The 17,766-nt window shown below is 33.3% G+C and overlaps 5 protein-coding genes across 7 annotated transcripts in view; 2 read left to right on the forward strand and 3 right to left on the reverse strand.

The window, feature by feature from the left end:
* Positions 1-176: 176 nt before the first annotated feature.
* Positions 177-4,015, forward strand: LOC139100492 (estradiol 17-beta-dehydrogenase 11-like). Its single transcript, XM_070653096.1, has 6 exons — positions 177-495; positions 562-893; positions 988-1,065; positions 2,599-2,660; positions 2,747-2,980; positions 3,136-4,015. The coding sequence occupies exons 1-6, from the start codon at positions 291-293 to the stop codon at positions 3,206-3,208; spliced, it is 984 nt and encodes a 327-aa protein (XP_070509197.1). The 5' UTR covers positions 177-290; the 3' UTR covers positions 3,209-4,015.
* A 444-nt stretch (positions 4,016-4,459) lies between these two features.
* Ir60a (Ionotropic receptor 60a) lies at positions 4,460-7,991 on the reverse strand. The gene is made up of 4 exons (XM_070652907.1): positions 7,873-7,991; positions 7,117-7,225; positions 5,504-7,061; positions 4,460-4,518 (listed from the first exon to the last, which is right to left on the reverse strand). The coding sequence occupies exons 1-4, from the start codon at positions 7,989-7,991 to the stop codon at positions 4,460-4,462; spliced, it is 1,845 nt and encodes a 614-aa protein (XP_070509008.1).
* Positions 7,992-9,271: 1,280 nt separating this feature from the next.
* On the reverse strand, positions 9,272-11,327 carry LOC139100875 (serendipity locus protein alpha-like). Its single transcript, XM_070653642.1, has 2 exons — positions 11,218-11,327; positions 9,272-11,155 (listed from the first exon to the last, which is right to left on the reverse strand). The coding sequence occupies exons 1-2, from the start codon at positions 11,311-11,313 to the stop codon at positions 9,461-9,463; spliced, it is 1,791 nt and encodes a 596-aa protein (XP_070509743.1). The 5' UTR covers positions 11,314-11,327; the 3' UTR covers positions 9,272-9,460.
* A 108-nt stretch (positions 11,328-11,435) lies between these two features.
* AIMP1 (aaRS-interacting multifunctional protein 1) lies at positions 11,436-12,483 on the forward strand. The gene is made up of 2 exons (XM_070653655.1): positions 11,436-11,579; positions 11,649-12,483. The coding sequence occupies exons 1-2, from the start codon at positions 11,451-11,453 to the stop codon at positions 12,441-12,443; spliced, it is 924 nt and encodes a 307-aa protein (XP_070509756.1). The 5' UTR covers positions 11,436-11,450; the 3' UTR covers positions 12,444-12,483.
* A 3,901-nt stretch (positions 12,484-16,384) lies between these two features.
* The window catches only part of LOC139100554 (progestin and adipoQ receptor family member 4), a 46,938-nt gene continuing 45,556 nt past the window's right edge, over positions 16,385-17,766 (reverse strand). For all 3 annotated transcript variants that reach the window (XM_070653199.1, XM_070653184.1, XM_070653192.1), the window contains exon 8: positions 16,385-17,170. In XM_070653199.1, the coding sequence (XP_070509300.1) occupies positions 17,045-17,170 (126 nt within the window). In that variant the 3' untranslated portion in view covers positions 16,385-17,044. The remainder of the gene's footprint in view (positions 17,171-17,766) is intronic.

Here is a 17,766-nt window from a genome sequence, read left to right on the forward strand (position 1 = left end):
TTAATTTTTCTCATATTTTTATCCAATTCGTGACATTGAATGTATAAAAGAAACCAAAAAAAAACCAAATTTACCTAAAAAAACTTCAATGCTGACAACATCAAACCATGTTTTCTAAATCTCAACATTTAGATTATTATTAAATCAAATGTTGAAGGTCGTGTTGCATCACAGCACATGTCTTGTAGTAATTTCTTTCCATCAACATCTTATTTACCACTGTTCAACACATAACTCAGTACTCGCTGAGTTTTTGATCAATTAAGACATATTTTAGGAACTAAAAAATAATGGAGAATTTTGATGATTTTGAGAAGAAGAGCTATCAAGGAGGAGTTGAGATTCAATATGGATTTTCTGACTATTTTGCATATTTCTCAAGAATGTTTATATTCTTCATCAAAATTGCTTCCGTCATGGCCAAAGAAATATTTGAAATGATCTTTTATAAAACGAAAGTGAAAAGCATTCACGGACAATTGGCACTGGTTACTGGTGAGTGTAGACTTTAAATCCGCAGAATCTCAACAAAAAATTGACAAATTATGGACATTTATTCAGGTGGCGCAAATGGTCTAGGTCGTGCAACCTCATTCCGTTTAGCACAAGAAGGCTGTAATGTGATCATTATTGACATAAATGAAGAAGAAGCAATTCAAACAGCTGCAGCAATTAGTGAGAAATTCAACGTAAAAACAAAGGCTTATAAAGTTGACGTATCGAACTTTGAAGCATTTCAAGAGTTGAAGCAGAACATCTCGAGGGATTTTGATGGGCAAACAATTGACATATTAATTAATAATGCTGGAATATTATCGGCAATTTCATTGCACGAAGGTCAATATACACAAATACAAAAAGTTATTGATGTAAATATGACGTCACATTTCTGGGTAAGATGCCGAGTTGATTTTAGAGATTTACAAATGTGCTAATTTGAACTTTTTAACTATCCATGATTGATTTTATGATTTTCATGATGATCAGGGTGTAAGAACATTCCTACAAGACATGATAGACAAGAAGAGAGGACATATTGTCGGTATTGCTTCGATGGGTGCAAAGGTAAGTTTCATGAAGATTAATATGATTAATAGTTCTTTTGTTCTCGCTTTATAATGGCAATTAGTAAGGATTTCCGATGCCAAGACCAAGAATTTCTAAATAATCTTCGTGTAGACTTTCCGAGTAGTCTTCGGGTAGACTTCCCTCGGGTGGTCATCGGGTAGACATCGAGTAGACTTCCGAAGGTAGTCTTCGAGTAGAGTTCCTGAAAATAGTCTTCGAGTAGACTCCCTGATAGTCTTCAGTGTAGATTTCTCGGGTATTCATCTGATAGTCTTCCCCAAGGTAGAATTCGAATATAATTCCGAAGGTAGTCTTCTTGTTGTCTTTGCGGATGGACTTCGGGTATACTTGGTTTTGGTCTCGGGAATTTGTAAAAAAAAACTTCGGGAAACCCTAATAATTAGCAGTCAACGAGCATTATGCTCCGCAAATAGTTAAAGAACAGACACATCCGGTATCATTGTTAATTAATCAGATAAATCATGAATTATGATCAACAAGATGTAATTTCGAGTGCTTTATATTAATGTGCAGAACAATGGTGGACAACCTGTATGCCACGACTCTTTGGTGTGCAGTTAAAAGTATTTGAAAATTTCCTGAATCGTATGCCGTCGTATGTAAATCATATACGATTTTCGGTCAAGAATAACAATCAAAATGTGTCGCGAAAAACATAAAGTTCCCAAAACTGGCAATGAACTTTAATATCAAGCAAATTTCAAAATAAAGAGCATAATTGTTGGTTTGAACTTTGGGAATTGTTAAGAAATTGCGTGTGTTAATGAAGTTCTAAATTGTCGTACTTTACATGATAATTGCATGATGTTTTTAGTAAACAACTTAAGATTTACATGCTTGTATGATGACTTTTCAAAATATAAATCATACAATACAGGAAAAGAATGTCTTAAGACCAGTTTCTTGAGTGTTGTTGATATACCAGACGTCTGAACATGCGTCATAGATGTTTGAGATAAATATGTTTGAAAAATCAATCTAAATTAATTATTCGGTATTATTGATTGAAGTTAATGTGGCAATGTACAAGAGTACTAATTTATGCTGTATAAACCGGTTATTTATAGGTTTCGGACCATGTATGGGGTCGAAGTCGACTTAGATTTTGTATGAAAAAGTCGACTTGAATCGACTGGACTTCATATGAAGTTTGAAGTCGATTTCAAGCTCTGTCCGAAGTTGCAGGCCTCCAGGAACGAACTTCATTGGACGAACTTAAAGATGCAGTCGAAATCCGCAGGTCTAGGCATTTATACTGTGCAAATTTAAAATGCATCAATTGCATGCCTGCGGCTCTTGACCGAACCTCAGTTATTGTTAATTTCCAAAAATCTGTTAAATTTCCCAAAACTTAAAGAACTAACAGCACTAATTCAATCCTGCTCAATACCAAACAAAACCAATCATCAATGGACAATTTAGAGCCATAATAATTAACTAATGATGCTAATTCAATGAGCCTTTATGATTATAATTCTGATTTGTTGCTTTATTTCGATTTATTTGAAGGTGAGCTTCCCACTTGCTATTTCATATTGTGCTACAAAGTCTGGTCTTGATGGATTTTACCGGTAAGTTCTATTATTAAATCTCTTTGAATTTAATTAAAGTTTTTTTGTTTATGCAAACCGGTTTTTAAATATTTCGGGTATTTCAGAGCTCTACAAGATGAACTTTGTGTTGAGGATCACGACGAATTTATTAAATTGACTTGCGTATATCCGTCATTTATTAATACACGAAAGGAATTGACTGATATTTTGGATCAAATGGAAGGGGTTGGACCTAGAATGTCTCCATCGTATGTAGCTAATGAAATCGTTGAAGCAATTAAGAAGAATAAACAAAATTTGATACTTCCAACTTCCGCGTGGCTGATGATGGTTGCAAAGTAAGTTTGGAATGTTTTTCGACTTGTTCTGGCTCGTAATCGACTCGGATTTTGAATTTAAAAGTCGACTATTGTCGATTTGACTTAACATAAAATTCGAGTCGACTTCAAGCCCTATATAATGATTTAATTTCAACTCTTTAATTTATTTCTAGCTTTTTGACACCTAAAGCAATGAAATTAGCAAAACATCAGTGGATTCCAGTTAAGCGACTAAAGAAGAATTAATTTAAAAATTGTAATGTTTTAAGAATTAACTCTCTATCTATAATTTAATTGGTGATATTATGTGTACGGGTTGTAAGCTTTTTTGTAAATTGTGAATCAAAACTAAAATAATTCCTTCTATGGCAGTGTTGTCCAATCTTTTGCAAGCCATGGCACACTTTTGTGGAAACCACAACCGAAATCAAAAATAAAACGCGGCTAATATATCAAAGATTGTTTGGCGGCAAACGGATTGTCCAACTCTGCTCTGGAGTGAAAATTCTTCAAAGTTTTTAAAATAAATTAAAATTGCTGATTTTATGTTAAAGAATCGCTCCCGAGTGGAACTGACTGCGATTAGTCGACCGTACGTCTAGTTATGAACTTGACTTTGGACATTGGACATGGAAAGCATATGCCGTAGAAATGGCAGAAAATTCAAACTCATGTCAGCGTGAATCTGATCCAAGTTTAGATTCGATAAAATCCATCATCAGACCGAAATTAAGTCGTCGTTTGATCAGATTTTAGATCATTTCAACGCCGTGTGCTTTCCGTCCAAGTTCTCTAAATGTCAGGAATGTAACTAAACCAGTGGTGAGCAACCTGTGAAAAGCAACATTCTAGTGGATCGCCAAAAATATTTGAAAATGCCAACAACAGTACCTTAACATCTAAGTGTGCCGCGGCACATAGGTTGTCCACCACTGAACTAGATATGTATAGACGACTACTTCCAGTCTATTACACTCGGAATCTAACTCAATTCTGAACAATAATTTTGTAATTTATGTTCTTAATAATGTAATTTGTAATAAAAATCATGTTTTCATGCTCATAAGAATTTAATACTTTATTCATTACGAGATTTTTACAACTTAATAGAAAGCATAAGCGATCGTAATCGTTATGTCCGCATATATCCATTGGAAATGAGAAACAATTAATAGTTAAGTTCACAATTCTTATTACAATGTAAATAAGCTATTAACTTCAAGCTACTTTGTTGTTTTTTGCAGTGGTGCAAAACCTTTTAATTTATGCGGTACACTTTGGTAGTAAGCCTCGACCAAAATCGCACACGGCATACGATGCAGAGCATTTTTAAGAATTTTTTGGCTGCACACAGGTTGCCCACCGCTGCTTTTATTATTCTATAAGCTCATATTAGTTTAACATTAATTAATAGTTTAATTCAACATTCTTAATTAATAGTTTAATTGTTGCGAAAATTCAAAAACTATTTTATATTATTAAATATTGTCGAAATTTTTAACTCAAATTATCATTGTCATATTCTATACAATGTTGCATATGCTTCAATTTTAATGCTGATTAAATTTTTTAAATTCAAATAATAACATATTTTGAAATGAAGTCTGGTTAAATTTTGGTAAATAATATATTTCCGAGAGTCTATTATGATTTTATCTTTAAAATTCAATCATTTTTTTTTTTTTCGATAAAAATTTTATCTCTAAAATACAAAAAAAATTCAACATATACTTTCTCTTCCAACTGACCACTTGTTACATGATGCTGTTGATTTCTTTTGCCAAAATAGTTTTCGGTAATAGTTTGGTAATTGAAATTACAAAACTATTGAATGAACAATGTGCTTGGATCATTTATATTAACATGTTACTTAAAACATTCAAAACAACAAACATGATGTCAAAACATTAAACATTCCAACTAAACATCAACAATGCTACCAAAACATCAAAATAATCAACAATTCAGTTTTTACAATATTAGTAAAGATGGAGTTGCTGTAGCAGGAGTTTATGATCAGCCAAAGCTCGTAATGAGTTGATTGAGTCGTCATGAAGTTTAGTTGACTTTTTCATACAAAATCGAGTGGAATAAAAGAGGTTTAGCGGAGTATTAAGGCAAAGAGATCACTGTTAGGTACTGTATTGGTGTTTCTGTGTTATGGAAGCATGCTCAATGACTATTAGGGTCTGTGGTCAACAAAAATACACTTTTTGAAGCAATTATAATTCTTTCATTTGTCAATTCTATCCAGTTATAGCTTCTTGTTCTTGTTTTTCAGCAAATTACTTTTCTTCGAACCTTCAAACATTACAACCCTCCTTATCTTAGGCGTGAACCTTACTTCTCTACTTTGTCTCTTCATTTTCACATTTATCTCCTGTTTTGGAAGCATATTCTCAATATTCTTCCTAAATCTTTCAATTCTGTCACCAAATGGCTTCCAAACTTTAGCACAAAAATTTCTAATCACTTCAATATTAAAGATAAATTCCAGCATAAAAATTACACAGCTTATGCTTAAAAATAGTATCAAAATACTAAATGGACCTTGTAAGTGCTCTGGTGTTAATACAATTTCTGGATCGGCTTCATGTTCATGATCTTGATCTTCCATGAAATCTTCTAAATCATCGGTATCTTGACCCTTATTCCGCAGATATTCAATACGCTTAGTGAGCTTTAATGGCGCAAAAATATTGGAATCGAATAAAAAATCTTGAAATAATTTGCTCATAATTCCAATATCACGAAATAATCCTAAGATCTTATTGATTCTCTTAATCAGCGGAAAGCCTCGTTCAGCCAGCATTTCCAAATGATTCGAAAACAGCTCCTCAGACATGCCAAAAACATCATTACTATGAATAGTTTGCTTGACATAATGTTCACTTATTAGAAGTGCCATTTTGCCTTGTGAAATCTCATGAATTGTCTTTGGCGATGGACGAAAAGCTTGAGATGAATTGAATCTAGCATAAATTTCCATATCAAGTCCATCGCCATTGTCAAACCAATCCATAGTTTCAAGACGTCCACCAATTGGCAAAGATGATTCCAGCAGTTCCACAATACTGTCAATTTGGTAGTCATCCTTAGGATTTGTAAATACATCAATAAGCTTTGATGTGTATAGAGTTGTGATAATTAAGGCATAAAGTGCAAGAATCGAGAAGAAGAACCTCAATGAATTATATTCTGGACGATTATTTGCCGAAATTCCCAAAAAGATGCAAAGGACATTTAAGCTGATCAAAATAAACTGACGATGCTGATAGGATTCTAGTGAAAATATCCCAAATATGAACCAAAGTATCCATGAGATTATGAATGTCGTTAGAACTGCATACCAAATATCACTGCTGTATATATTGATCAGTCCTTTCCATCGAGGCTCAATCGGTGCTTTTGGTACGAAAAATCTATAATAATCTTGAAGATAATAATCAGTAGCTGCAAAATCTTCATGTGTATCATAATCAGGAAAGAAGGCACCAGCAATTATGTCACATCTGTCTTCCCTGACTTCATTAAGTAGGAACGTCCACGATCCATCTTCTTGCCGTTCACCTCGATCCATTGTCGTGCATGTTATGTTTATATCAAATCCCATTTCATCCTGTAAGAATCCCAATATCATAATTTCCATTCCATCCTTACATCCTTCATTAATGAACGGCTCTTGAACTCTAGCACACAAGTTAAAGATGCAATCCTTTCCCATTTCTTCAGGAATCTTCTCCATATCAAGCCAATTAATTAAATTTTGCTTATTTTCAAGAATTCCACGATTGCAAATTCCAGCCAGAACTGTTTTCATTTTACCACATGCTGGCGTTTCTCGTCCACTGTTATTATCGCCACAAATCTTACCATTAACTCCATATGGATCACCAATATAAATTTCATATGAAAATGCGTCATTTGCATACAGAACAACAACATTAACAGCTCGATACACTGAGAATAGCATGTTAAGGAATTCACACGCAATTTGTCTGCCTTCATTACGTTGATCTGGATTATTGAATAAAATGACGTATCTGGCTTCCTCGTTAAATGATTTTGTATGACTGATTGTTCGGATTGTGTTGCTGAACTGTTATGTAATAGGAAATTAGCAAAGAATGGCAATATCAAGTCATTAAACTTACAGTGTCCTTGTTATCAGTTACAATTAGATAGAAATCAGTAAGAGTTACATCCATGATGCCTGGATAGTTGTTTGGAGAGTACTGAGCTGATAATATTTTTAGCTGGAAGCTGAAGGAAGTGGTTGATTTTGTGGAATATTTAATGAATTTTGACGGCAAATTTAGGAATGATATATCCAGTACTGGTAAGGTACAGTGTGCACTACTTTACCATACTACTAAGTGCACCATTGCACTGTTCCAGAAGTGCATACCGTGCCAATACTGGAGAAATTGGTCCCTGAAGTCATTTTCTTAATATGAACCTACCCCTACACCTACCTGTAAGCCTACCCTACACCTACCTGTAAGCCTACCCTATTCCTACCTGTAAGCCTTCCCTATACCTACCTGTAAGCCTACATACAAACCTTTCCTGTACCTTCCTGTAATCCTACTCTATACCTACCTGTAAATCGACCCTACACCTACATGTAATTCTACCCTACACCTACCTGTAACCGACCCTACGACTACCTGTAAGTCTACCCGATACCTACCTGTAAACCTACCCTATACCTGACTGTAAACCTAACTTACACCTACCCATAAACCTCCCCTACATATGCTCTTATCCTGAAGCATACCTTAAGGTGTACACCAAGTGCAAATGTAGGGATAGCCCTAACAGGCAAAGAGCATACTATCATGGTACCTAAGAGCGGCTTCTTTGCCTGTTAGGGTAGATAAATACCGAGAAACCGTCCCTTATCTTACTTCATTCCATTATCCTTATGATCATGCGACACGGATATTCTCTGATGTAAATCAGCCAAATATTGAACTTCAATTTCAGCTGCTGGTGCTGACAAGTTTTTCGTATGAAATATTCCCATATTTGGAGTTTGCCATGACTGATTCTTGAAGTAAATCCTTTCGATTTGCTCTAGGCAATCTCTACCAGCACTGACGGCACCTGATGGTGAAATTGAATGAAGTCGACGGATCTGATGTGGATTATTGGCAATTTACCTGGTCCGCGGTCATTCCATGATCTTAAGTAAACAATACAGCTTAAATTCTGAACTAATGTGAATATTATGACTACAAAAATACTGAATTTGAAGCTTTTGTTCATATTTTTAATCCTTTTTGTTGAAAAATTCACAAACGACTGCAATGGAAATCACTCAAAATTGCATGAAAAAATCATCAGCATGCCAATTTTATGTCATAATAATTGTTCTGTAATTAATCAATTCAAATATTAGACTATTCGACAAGTGTTACATGTCATGCAATAACATAATCATCGTTAGGTTACAAAATATTGTGCACAATTTTTATTCAGGACAAATTTTGTATTTCATTCATTATAAAATAGACGTAATAGTAACATTTGTACATTGGACGGATATAAAATAAATTGCAAATTAATGTGAAACTTAACATAAACGATTCTGAATTCATCCTCAAAGGATTCAGAATAAAAAATAGTGATTTTGTGAATTTGAGCAGCACAACGTGTTCGCTAAGGCAATGCTACGTCGTAGTATTAACAATTGGACGCGTAGATGGTCGGACGTTGCCTTGACGGCTCTGATTTCTACAGCAAATAATGCGATTCGACGCATTGTGACACTCGGGGAAGAATTTTAAGGATGACTTAATTCTTAAAAATTCTTGGACGGGAAGTGACTTAAATTATATTTTACCTTAATGACTAAATTCATGTGACAAGAAAATTTTATTTAATTTTATATGCTCAATACTAATGTAATGAAATTTTTTATCATCTAATCCAGTGATGGGCAACCTTCGTGTCGCAGCACACGCTAACTGAGTGCGGTTACTGTTGAGGCTTGCTACCAAAGTGTGCCGCGAGAAATAAGAGGTTGCCCATCACTGATCTAATGATTTAAATGCGTTAGTGACTTATGCTTAGCATAAAAAGCTTCAAATTTTGAATGTTAGTAATAATCAGAGCTCGATGTCTACTCGAACTTTATATGGAGTCGAGTACAACAGCAGACTCGACAAGACTAACCAATAGACTAGACTAGACAAGAGTATACTCGAGTAGACCAAGAATAGACTCGAGTAGACCAAGAGTAGACTCGATTCGACTTTTTCATACAAAATTCAAGTTTACTTCGAGCTCTGGGAGTAATTAACAATTACCGATGCTGAAACCGAGACTTTCTGAGTAATCTCGGTCTAGGTCTCGGGAAATTGCTGACAAAAAAGACTTCAGGAGACCACTGGGGAAACCTTAGCATTAATTAGATTAAAACCCTAAATTGTAACGTGTTAGTAGTTTGTCATGATCATTGCATGAATCCTTAACACTAAAATCATCCTTAACTTAATACTTTTTCGGAATGTGAATCGACAAGCTAGAGAGTTTATCAAGAATTTCTGTAATATGCAAGTCAGTGTTATTCAGAGTATCGTCGTCATTTTTATTTAGACTCTCAGCAATCATGAACTCATTTTTCTTAAAAATTTCTCGTCTCAAGCTTTCATTTCGCTTTTTAGCTGATTTCTTAAGAGAACTTGGTTGTGGAATTGTTGGAGTTTTTGAGTGCTTTATAGATCTTTTAGATTCATAAAGAACTGATTTACAACCAGATGGACGAATTGTATTGAAGAAATCAGAATTTTTGGGTGGTGCTTCTGTGATTTTTACAACTGGCTTAAAGTTTTCGTCATTAAAATCAGTTTCTCTTACTCTGATTGCACTTACTAGCTTTTTAATTGTATTTTTCATTATATTGTATCGCTTTAGAACTCTTGTCTCGAAATTTTCAATCGGATCTGGATAAGTTAGTATTGCTTCACATTCATTAATGATCAACTTAAAGTCATTAAAGTAAAATGTCGCGACTTTGTCTTGAGAGAGCTTTATGTTATCTGAAGCGATTGTCAAATGAGACAATAAAACTTTTGAGAAGCCTAGAATAACAAACAGTGATGCTTTATCGAATGTTTTACGATTATTCTCAATGGAATCAATTATCAGATCGACTAAGATCATGCAAAATGCTTTTGTGTCAATAATCAAATGAACATTTCTTTGAAGTTCATTGCATTCCTCGTAGAAATGCTCTATTAAGATGTCAATTGATGGATCCTCAATTTTACTTGTTATTGCTGGAATCAAGTAGGTGTCCAAACTCTCAATCGATGCCAAGCATGATTTTATCAATGATGAGACTTTTACATCATCTTTAGCAAAAGTTACAGCAAACTGTCCAATTAGCAGGAATCTTTCAATGAGAATGTCAAATTTATCAACTTCATTGCCTTGACTACTCAAGTCAGCAGAAGCAAACAACTTTTTTACCGGATTTTCATTAATTTCACTAAAGACGTGATAAACAAGACGCAAAAGTGAATCATTAACGTAATTTTCCAGCCGATATAAAGAACTTTCAAGTTCCACTGACTTCAATCTTTTCTTAACAGCATTAATGTCGTTCAATTTTGTGTTTGAGAATGCAAACTCATCCTTAAACTCTCGCGATATTTTAAACAGATTTTCTGACAGTACCTTCAATGGAATTTGATCACTGCTGACGGCGACATTTGAGAATGACAATGTTAAGCTTAATAAGTTGTTGATTCCTTCAAATATTTCTTTGCTTTCCATGATCATGTTTGCTCTTCTCTCTGCTTTATTTGTCACATTACATTCGTCGTCCAGATTCACAAATGAAGCCAAATTGTCAAGCACAGCATCCAGGATTTCAATGAAATTTGCTTGATCATTTATCTGCTCTGAAACTACATGATCATTTGCAGAATTGATGATACTCTTCAATCTCACTAAACACCAAAAGATTCTGTCAAAGAAGCACTGTCTGGATGTAATTAAACAAGTATTTTGATCCTTTTCTGTGCTGACTGTTTTCTCCAGGAATCGCAAGCACACAACAATCTGATTTGCACATAACATGCAATGATGAATGATTATTTGTTTGTTTGGTGATTTATTCAAGCCTTTATTGAGGAATTCATGAAGTTTCTTAAATGTCTCGATGAATTTTAAAGACAGTTGCTGTAAATTAATGAAGATTATGATCAGATTTTTAAATTAGCAAATTATTTAATGAAACTCACGCTCAGCCATTCAATATTTGATCCTCCCGCACTCTTATATTCTCCATAAACATATTTCTGTATGTTTTGCAGATCGTTAAGCACTATTTCAGCCATAATTTAATTAAATTTATTCGTAAACTTGTTGAATGTTCGTTTTATTTTTCAAAATACCGAGGGGTAAACAACTTTCTTCAACCGTCAGTTTTTAACGGAAAAAAATTTGAAAATTCAAAAAGCGCTTTCTGCGATTCATGTTGGCAAAATTTACAAGATTTAATCTTCAATTAAATAGATTATCTAGAATGAGTAGTTGTGCCTTAGATCGTATTATTGCAAATAACAAGGCTGCTGAGGAGACTCTTGCTGCATTGAAACGTGAGGTAAGCATAGAAAATCATTGAATTTAAAAGTGAAAATTTTTAACCAAAATATTTGTGAAATTTTTTTAGTTTTCATCAATTAAAGATGAAGTCATCAGCCGTAAGATCACTGAAATCCAGAAAGAGAATGATGATTTGAGGAAACAAGTGGAAGCTGCAAAGCAACAATTAATCCAGTTGGAAGTTGCCAATGGCAAGAAGCAAATAAGTTTACCGAATCAAAATAATCCAGTGCAATCACAAGAAGTTCCAAAAGTTGAAGCTGTAAAGGAACAAGAAAAGCCCCAACCGGCTAAAAAGGAAAAGGCTGAAAAGCCAAAGAAGGAAAAAGCTCCAGCGGCTGAAAAAGCAGCACCGGCATTGGAAGTAATTGACGTAGGACGATTAGACATGAGAATTGGCAAGATTGTCGAAGTTGGCAGACATCCAGATGCTGATTCATTGTATTTAGAGAAAATTGATTGTGGCGAAGAGAATCCTCGTACTGTTGTGTCTGGACTTGTCAAGCATGTGCCAATAGAGGAAATGCAAAATCGTATGGTCATTGTCCTCTGTAATCTAAAACCTGCAAAAATGAGAGGAGTCTTATCCGAAGCAATGGTAATGTGTGCATCATCACCCGATAAAGTTGAAATTATGGATCCACCACAAGGTTCCGTTCCCGGTGACTTAGTTTCATGTGACGGAATAACAAGAAATCCCGACCAGCCATTTATGAATCCCAAGAAGAAAGTTTTCGAGACTGTCGCACCAGATCTAAAAGTAAATGATGATTTAATTGGCACGTATAAAGGTGCAAAATTGTTTGTCGAAGGAAAAGGTCCAATAAAATCACAAACACTGAAAAATGTTAATATCAAGTAAGGAATTTCAAAATAAACTTTTACGTTATAGCATCAAAAAACTTTATTCAGGATTTTCTTTTATTCAATTATCAATCAAAAAGGTTTCTGTTTAGAGATGATGAATTCAAAAGGATGGTGAATTCGTCATTTAAAAATGAAATTGTAGTGAATGCATTCCAAATTAATCTTACAATTTTTTTTTAGTTATATTCATGATTTTCTATTTTTTTCTCTTAATACTGTCATTAAATATATGAATTCCTCTTTTTTTTCTCGTTATATTCATTGATATTCTACATAATTTAAACTTGAGATTTTCAATCATTCTCTTTTTTTTATCTACTTCTTTATAGCTTTTATTTAACTTTTCCATCATTTCTGTGAAAAGAATCAAAATTTTTCTCTAACCTAAAGTAATTTTTCTTTTATAGATTTTTTGTTCGGTAGTTTTTCATAGAATTTTCTTTTTTTTTGTAATTATTATTCATTTTTTTTTTCATTTATTATTTTTTAATATCACAAATTGAACTTATCAGCTTCTCTATTTCCATTTAAATCGGCAAAATAAAAGTTAAAACCTATTTAAAAACTTTTTTTTTTCGGGGAATAAGCATACAATATTGGGAGGAAAATTGATCGATTTTTACATTTTTCTTGACGTCTTTAATTTTGTCGGTGGAAAAATTGAAGTTTTTAACGGTTTTCTCTAATTTGAATTAAAGTTGAAGCGAATTCAACGTATTTTCTCTGTCAAAAGTGAATTCATTTTTAACGAATTTCAATAGTTTGAATTCTAATCAAAGCAAATTCATAGTTTTTTCCCTTTGAAGAGTGAATTCATTTTTACCGGTTTTCTCTAGTTTGAGTTCAAATCAAAGCGAATTCATAGTATTTTTCCTTTGAAAAGCGAATTCATTTTTAACGTTTTTTCATAGTTTGAATTCAAATCAAAGCGAATTCATAGTTTACTTCCCTTTGAAAAGCGAATTCATTTTGATAATATTGACTCATTTTACTTCAAAATTTCGATCAATCAAGACGTCTCAGTAAGTACTCTTGAATTTATTCAATTTATAACGCAATTTTCTCACATTTTAGAGCAAAATTCAACCTGATCTTAGTAATAATTGATACAAAAGCATTGTTTTTAGTTGAAATTATAAATTTTACATCGTCAGACTCTTGATTATATTTTGGACGAAATGGCTAGATTGAACAATCGAGTACATGACGAAGTTAGCTACTGTAGAGCATCAATTCTTAAATATCAAAAATAATCATAAAATCTTGATCAGGTTCAAAAACAATAAGCAATAATCAATTTAACTCCCAAATCAGCGTCAAGAATGCAAGTTATTTTATGATTACAAGTGAAATTGAAAGCTATTTACGCTTTATTTTCAATTATTTATTAATAAGTGACTTTTTTTTATTCAATTTCTACTGCAAAAGTTTAAACTTGTTTTTTATTAATTTTAACTGTATATTGCTTATTGAAAATGTTTTTATTTATATTATTTTTTAAATTTCAAAGAGAATTTATTTTTTGGGGTTTTCATTGAGATAATTATTTGATGATATTTTAGATCTTTTTCTCCTTATTAATATGATGGTATTTAGAGATACACATTATTTGTTAAGAAATCAATGAAAACATGAAATTAGATTTTTACATACACATCTATTATGTATACAGCACAAATGAAACTAAATTATTCAGTAATTAACTGGAATTATGAAGCTTTCAGCAATTATAATTAATTATATTATATTTTCATCAAAAAAAGGACTCGCAATGAGATTGCAATTATCACATTATTGAAATGTATTATAAATTTAAAACGATAGATACAATTAGAGGTATTGTGGCAATGCTAAAATTTGATTATGTCAATCGAGAATGCGTTATTGGGTATGTCATGAATCAATTATCAATGACAATTCACAGGATTTTTTTTTTTTCATGGGCTTTTAAGTCCGGAAGAATTGGATTTTAATCAATTTCCTAATAGACAATTTAATACTCTTGACTATACCTAGATTCAGAGCTACGCTAAGTTATTTCGCGGCTAATGTGAAGATGCGTCAGACCACTACACTTAGTACACATACAGTTTAGTGTGGGATCAGAACCACTTAGACCTACTCAGACATTTCTGCCTGTAGCCTTCAAAGAGAGACTGTGAGCCGCATTTCCACTGTATAGTTTCACCAGCCGAGTCTCGAACCCATGACCACTGGTTCGGTGTTGCAATAATTAGGTACCAAAGTACAAAACCTTACAAATTGTCAAGCTGTTGTATGGTTTTTGCCTGTGTCAGGTGCTTGTTTTGCAATTCTGCTTAACATTTCGAACTTGCAGAAGTTCTCGAAGAATAGAGCAAGCTTTAGACGTTCTCTCCGTGCGACAATGGGCACACGTGCACCCATCCAAGGAAATAAGTAAGTCCTCATGAGCAAGCTCTTTGTCTATCCATCCAAATGATTAAAATTCAATTCTTGTTCGATTTTTTGATTTCATCATTTTGAGATAATCAACTACAATTGCCATTTTTATATATATAATATATAGAAAGAGAGATAGAGGAATTAGGAAGTAAAGATTTATAGATTTCCTTAAAGAGTAATTGACTACGTGAGTGCTTAAACAAGCCTATATAATTTTATAGTTCAATGAACTGCAATTTTTTTGATGATAAATCTTTTTTTTAAAGCTTTTTTCTGTCTTCATTCCATTAAAAAAGCACAAAAAGAGGAGAAACTTTAGCAACCAGAAGCAGGAATTGAACTTAAATTTGCACAAGGGAAATACTTCAAAATTAAGATGTTTTTAATCAGAGTTGCGAAAGCATGCACCTGTCGTAGGCAAAAACCGTACAATTTCTTAATAATTTGTATGGTTTTTCTTAATAATTTGTATGGTTTTATTACAAAACCATAGAATTTGTACGGTTTTTGTCTATGGCAGTTACCTGCTTTGCAAAAACCGTACAATTTCTTAATAATTTGTATGGTTTTTCATACAAAACCTTAGAAATTGTACGGTTTTTGTCTGCGCAACGTGACTGCTTTGCAACTCTGTTTTTAAGGTTAAAAAAAACTTTTCGATTCGGCATCAATCAATTTTAAATTTTTATCTTTAAAATTTATTTTAGCCCTATCTATAATCAGTCCATCATATTTATTTCGTTCTAGCCGAACCATTCAAAAAAGTTTTCATCTTTAAATGATTATTAACGCAAATTACCCATTAATTTAGGCTTTGAAAAAGGAGATTTTTAAAAATTGTTTTATTTTTTTGGTGTGCGACTTTCTTTTTTTCCTTTAATTTTCGATGGATTTCATCTTCCTCTTTATCAATTTTTCTACTTTTCTAATTAATATAATTTTATTTTTTTTTTATTCTTTTCTTTGAAGGCTCTAATTTAGTTAATTTTTTTGTTTACAATTTTTTTTTTCATTCAAATTTTGAGACAGATTTGATTTTTTTTCATGGATTAAAGAGTTCCCAGAAGCACATATTGTTCGCAATAGCGTTAGATCACTAATATGTCGCTGTATTAATGTTAAGATGCAACCCCGAGCGACACAAATGAAGAAGTCTACGCCACGGAGTTTGCGAGCCACGTAGAAACCATTTGGGAGCCACATGGACACCATTTGGCAGCCACATGAACACCATTTGGCAGCCACACGGACAACCATTTGGGAGCTACACGGACACGATTTGGGAGCCACATGGACACCATTTGGCAGCCACATGAACACCATTTGGCAACCACACGGACGGCTTTCACTTGGTATTAGTTAAAGAGGTTTAGCGGAGCCTTCTTCATTTGTGTCACTCCGTGCGACGTTGCCCCTGATCTGAAAGTCGACTCGAATCTTATATGGAGTAGTATCGACATTTCCATATAACATCCAAGTCGATTTCGAGCTCTGACGATTAATTCTGACCAATTTCTACTGCAAAAAGTACAATTTACCGCATTGTGCAGCTCAGGAGTGATTTCAAATGATTCAGAACATTTAACGGCTAATATAATATTTGAATTTCTCTAAACTAAGCTTAGTTGTACTCCCTTTCTTTGTTTTTGTTTTAGTTTTACAAAAATTTCACAGAGAAAGCATTGAAATTAACTTAAATAACATTAGTAAAAGCATAAAATAGGAACTAAGTGGTAATAATACAACATATCCCTGAATTTTATCGATTCAGTAATAATATTAATACAAATTTGAAGTCATTTCATAAAATTCAACAAAGTTTCATCTGTAAAATTCTTCTAAACTACCAGACGTAAGAAATAGTAACTAAAAGGATATAAACTTTCCAAACTCCCAAGTTAGAGTTACTTCATTAAATTTAGCTTAACTTCTTCAATCAAGAAATCCCTAAACAAATCACAAAATCTTCAAATCTGTCCCAACCTTGATTATTTTTCAATTTTTTTTTATACAAATCTTCGTCCAAATATTATGTACGTCTCTAAATGCGAGAGAGAGAGATAGGTAGATAGATAGAGAGAAAAAAAGTTTTTAAATTCTTCTACCAAATCAGAGCCATAAAAATAAAATTAAAAGTTTTGACATCTCCAACAAGTTTTCGGTGCCAGCAAATCATAGCTCGAAATGTGAATCCGATGTTAAATTACTTAACAATGGTATGTCAATTGTTTGATTTGATATTGAACCGCATTTTGATGTTGACATTGATTCCATCCAGTCGATGTCTCTTACAGTTGCCTGTTGAGTATAAAGATAAGATATGTGTTAGCAAAATTGAATATAAACTGAGTATAAATTGTAAAAATAAATAGCTTAATGCAGTTGTGGACAACCTTTTTTGTGGCATGGCTCAAGTTGGTGGTCGAGGTTGAAGTCGATTCGAATTTTACAAGAAGTCGAGTCGACTCAAGTCGACTTTTCCATACAAAATTCCGAGTCGACACTAGTGCGACACGACAAAATAGTGCACCACGACACGCTAGTGTGATATGTCACAATAGTGCGACACGACACTCAAGTGACCACGAAACACTAGTGCGACATGGCACAATAGTACGACACGAAACATTATTGTGACACGACACAAAAGTTAACCACGAAACACTAGTGCGACACGGTACAATAGTACGACACGACATATTAGTTCGACATGACACACTAATGCGCCACGACACACAAATGCGAAACGACACACTAGTGTGCCACAGCACATAGGTTATCCATCACTAGATAATATGTAGTTTCAAGATGTATTGAAGAAAATCAGCATTAAAATGTGCAATTTTATTTTTACATAAAATATTTGCACTTTAGATACTCTATACATTACTTAT

The sequence above is a fragment of the Chironomus tepperi genome, unplaced genomic scaffold (assembly GCF_022539635.2).
Source record: "Chironomus tepperi strain 1889 unplaced genomic scaffold, CSIRO-AGI_Ctep_v1 contig_8, whole genome shotgun sequence".
Classification (NCBI taxonomy): Eukaryota; Metazoa; Arthropoda; class Insecta; order Diptera; family Chironomidae; genus Chironomus; species Chironomus tepperi.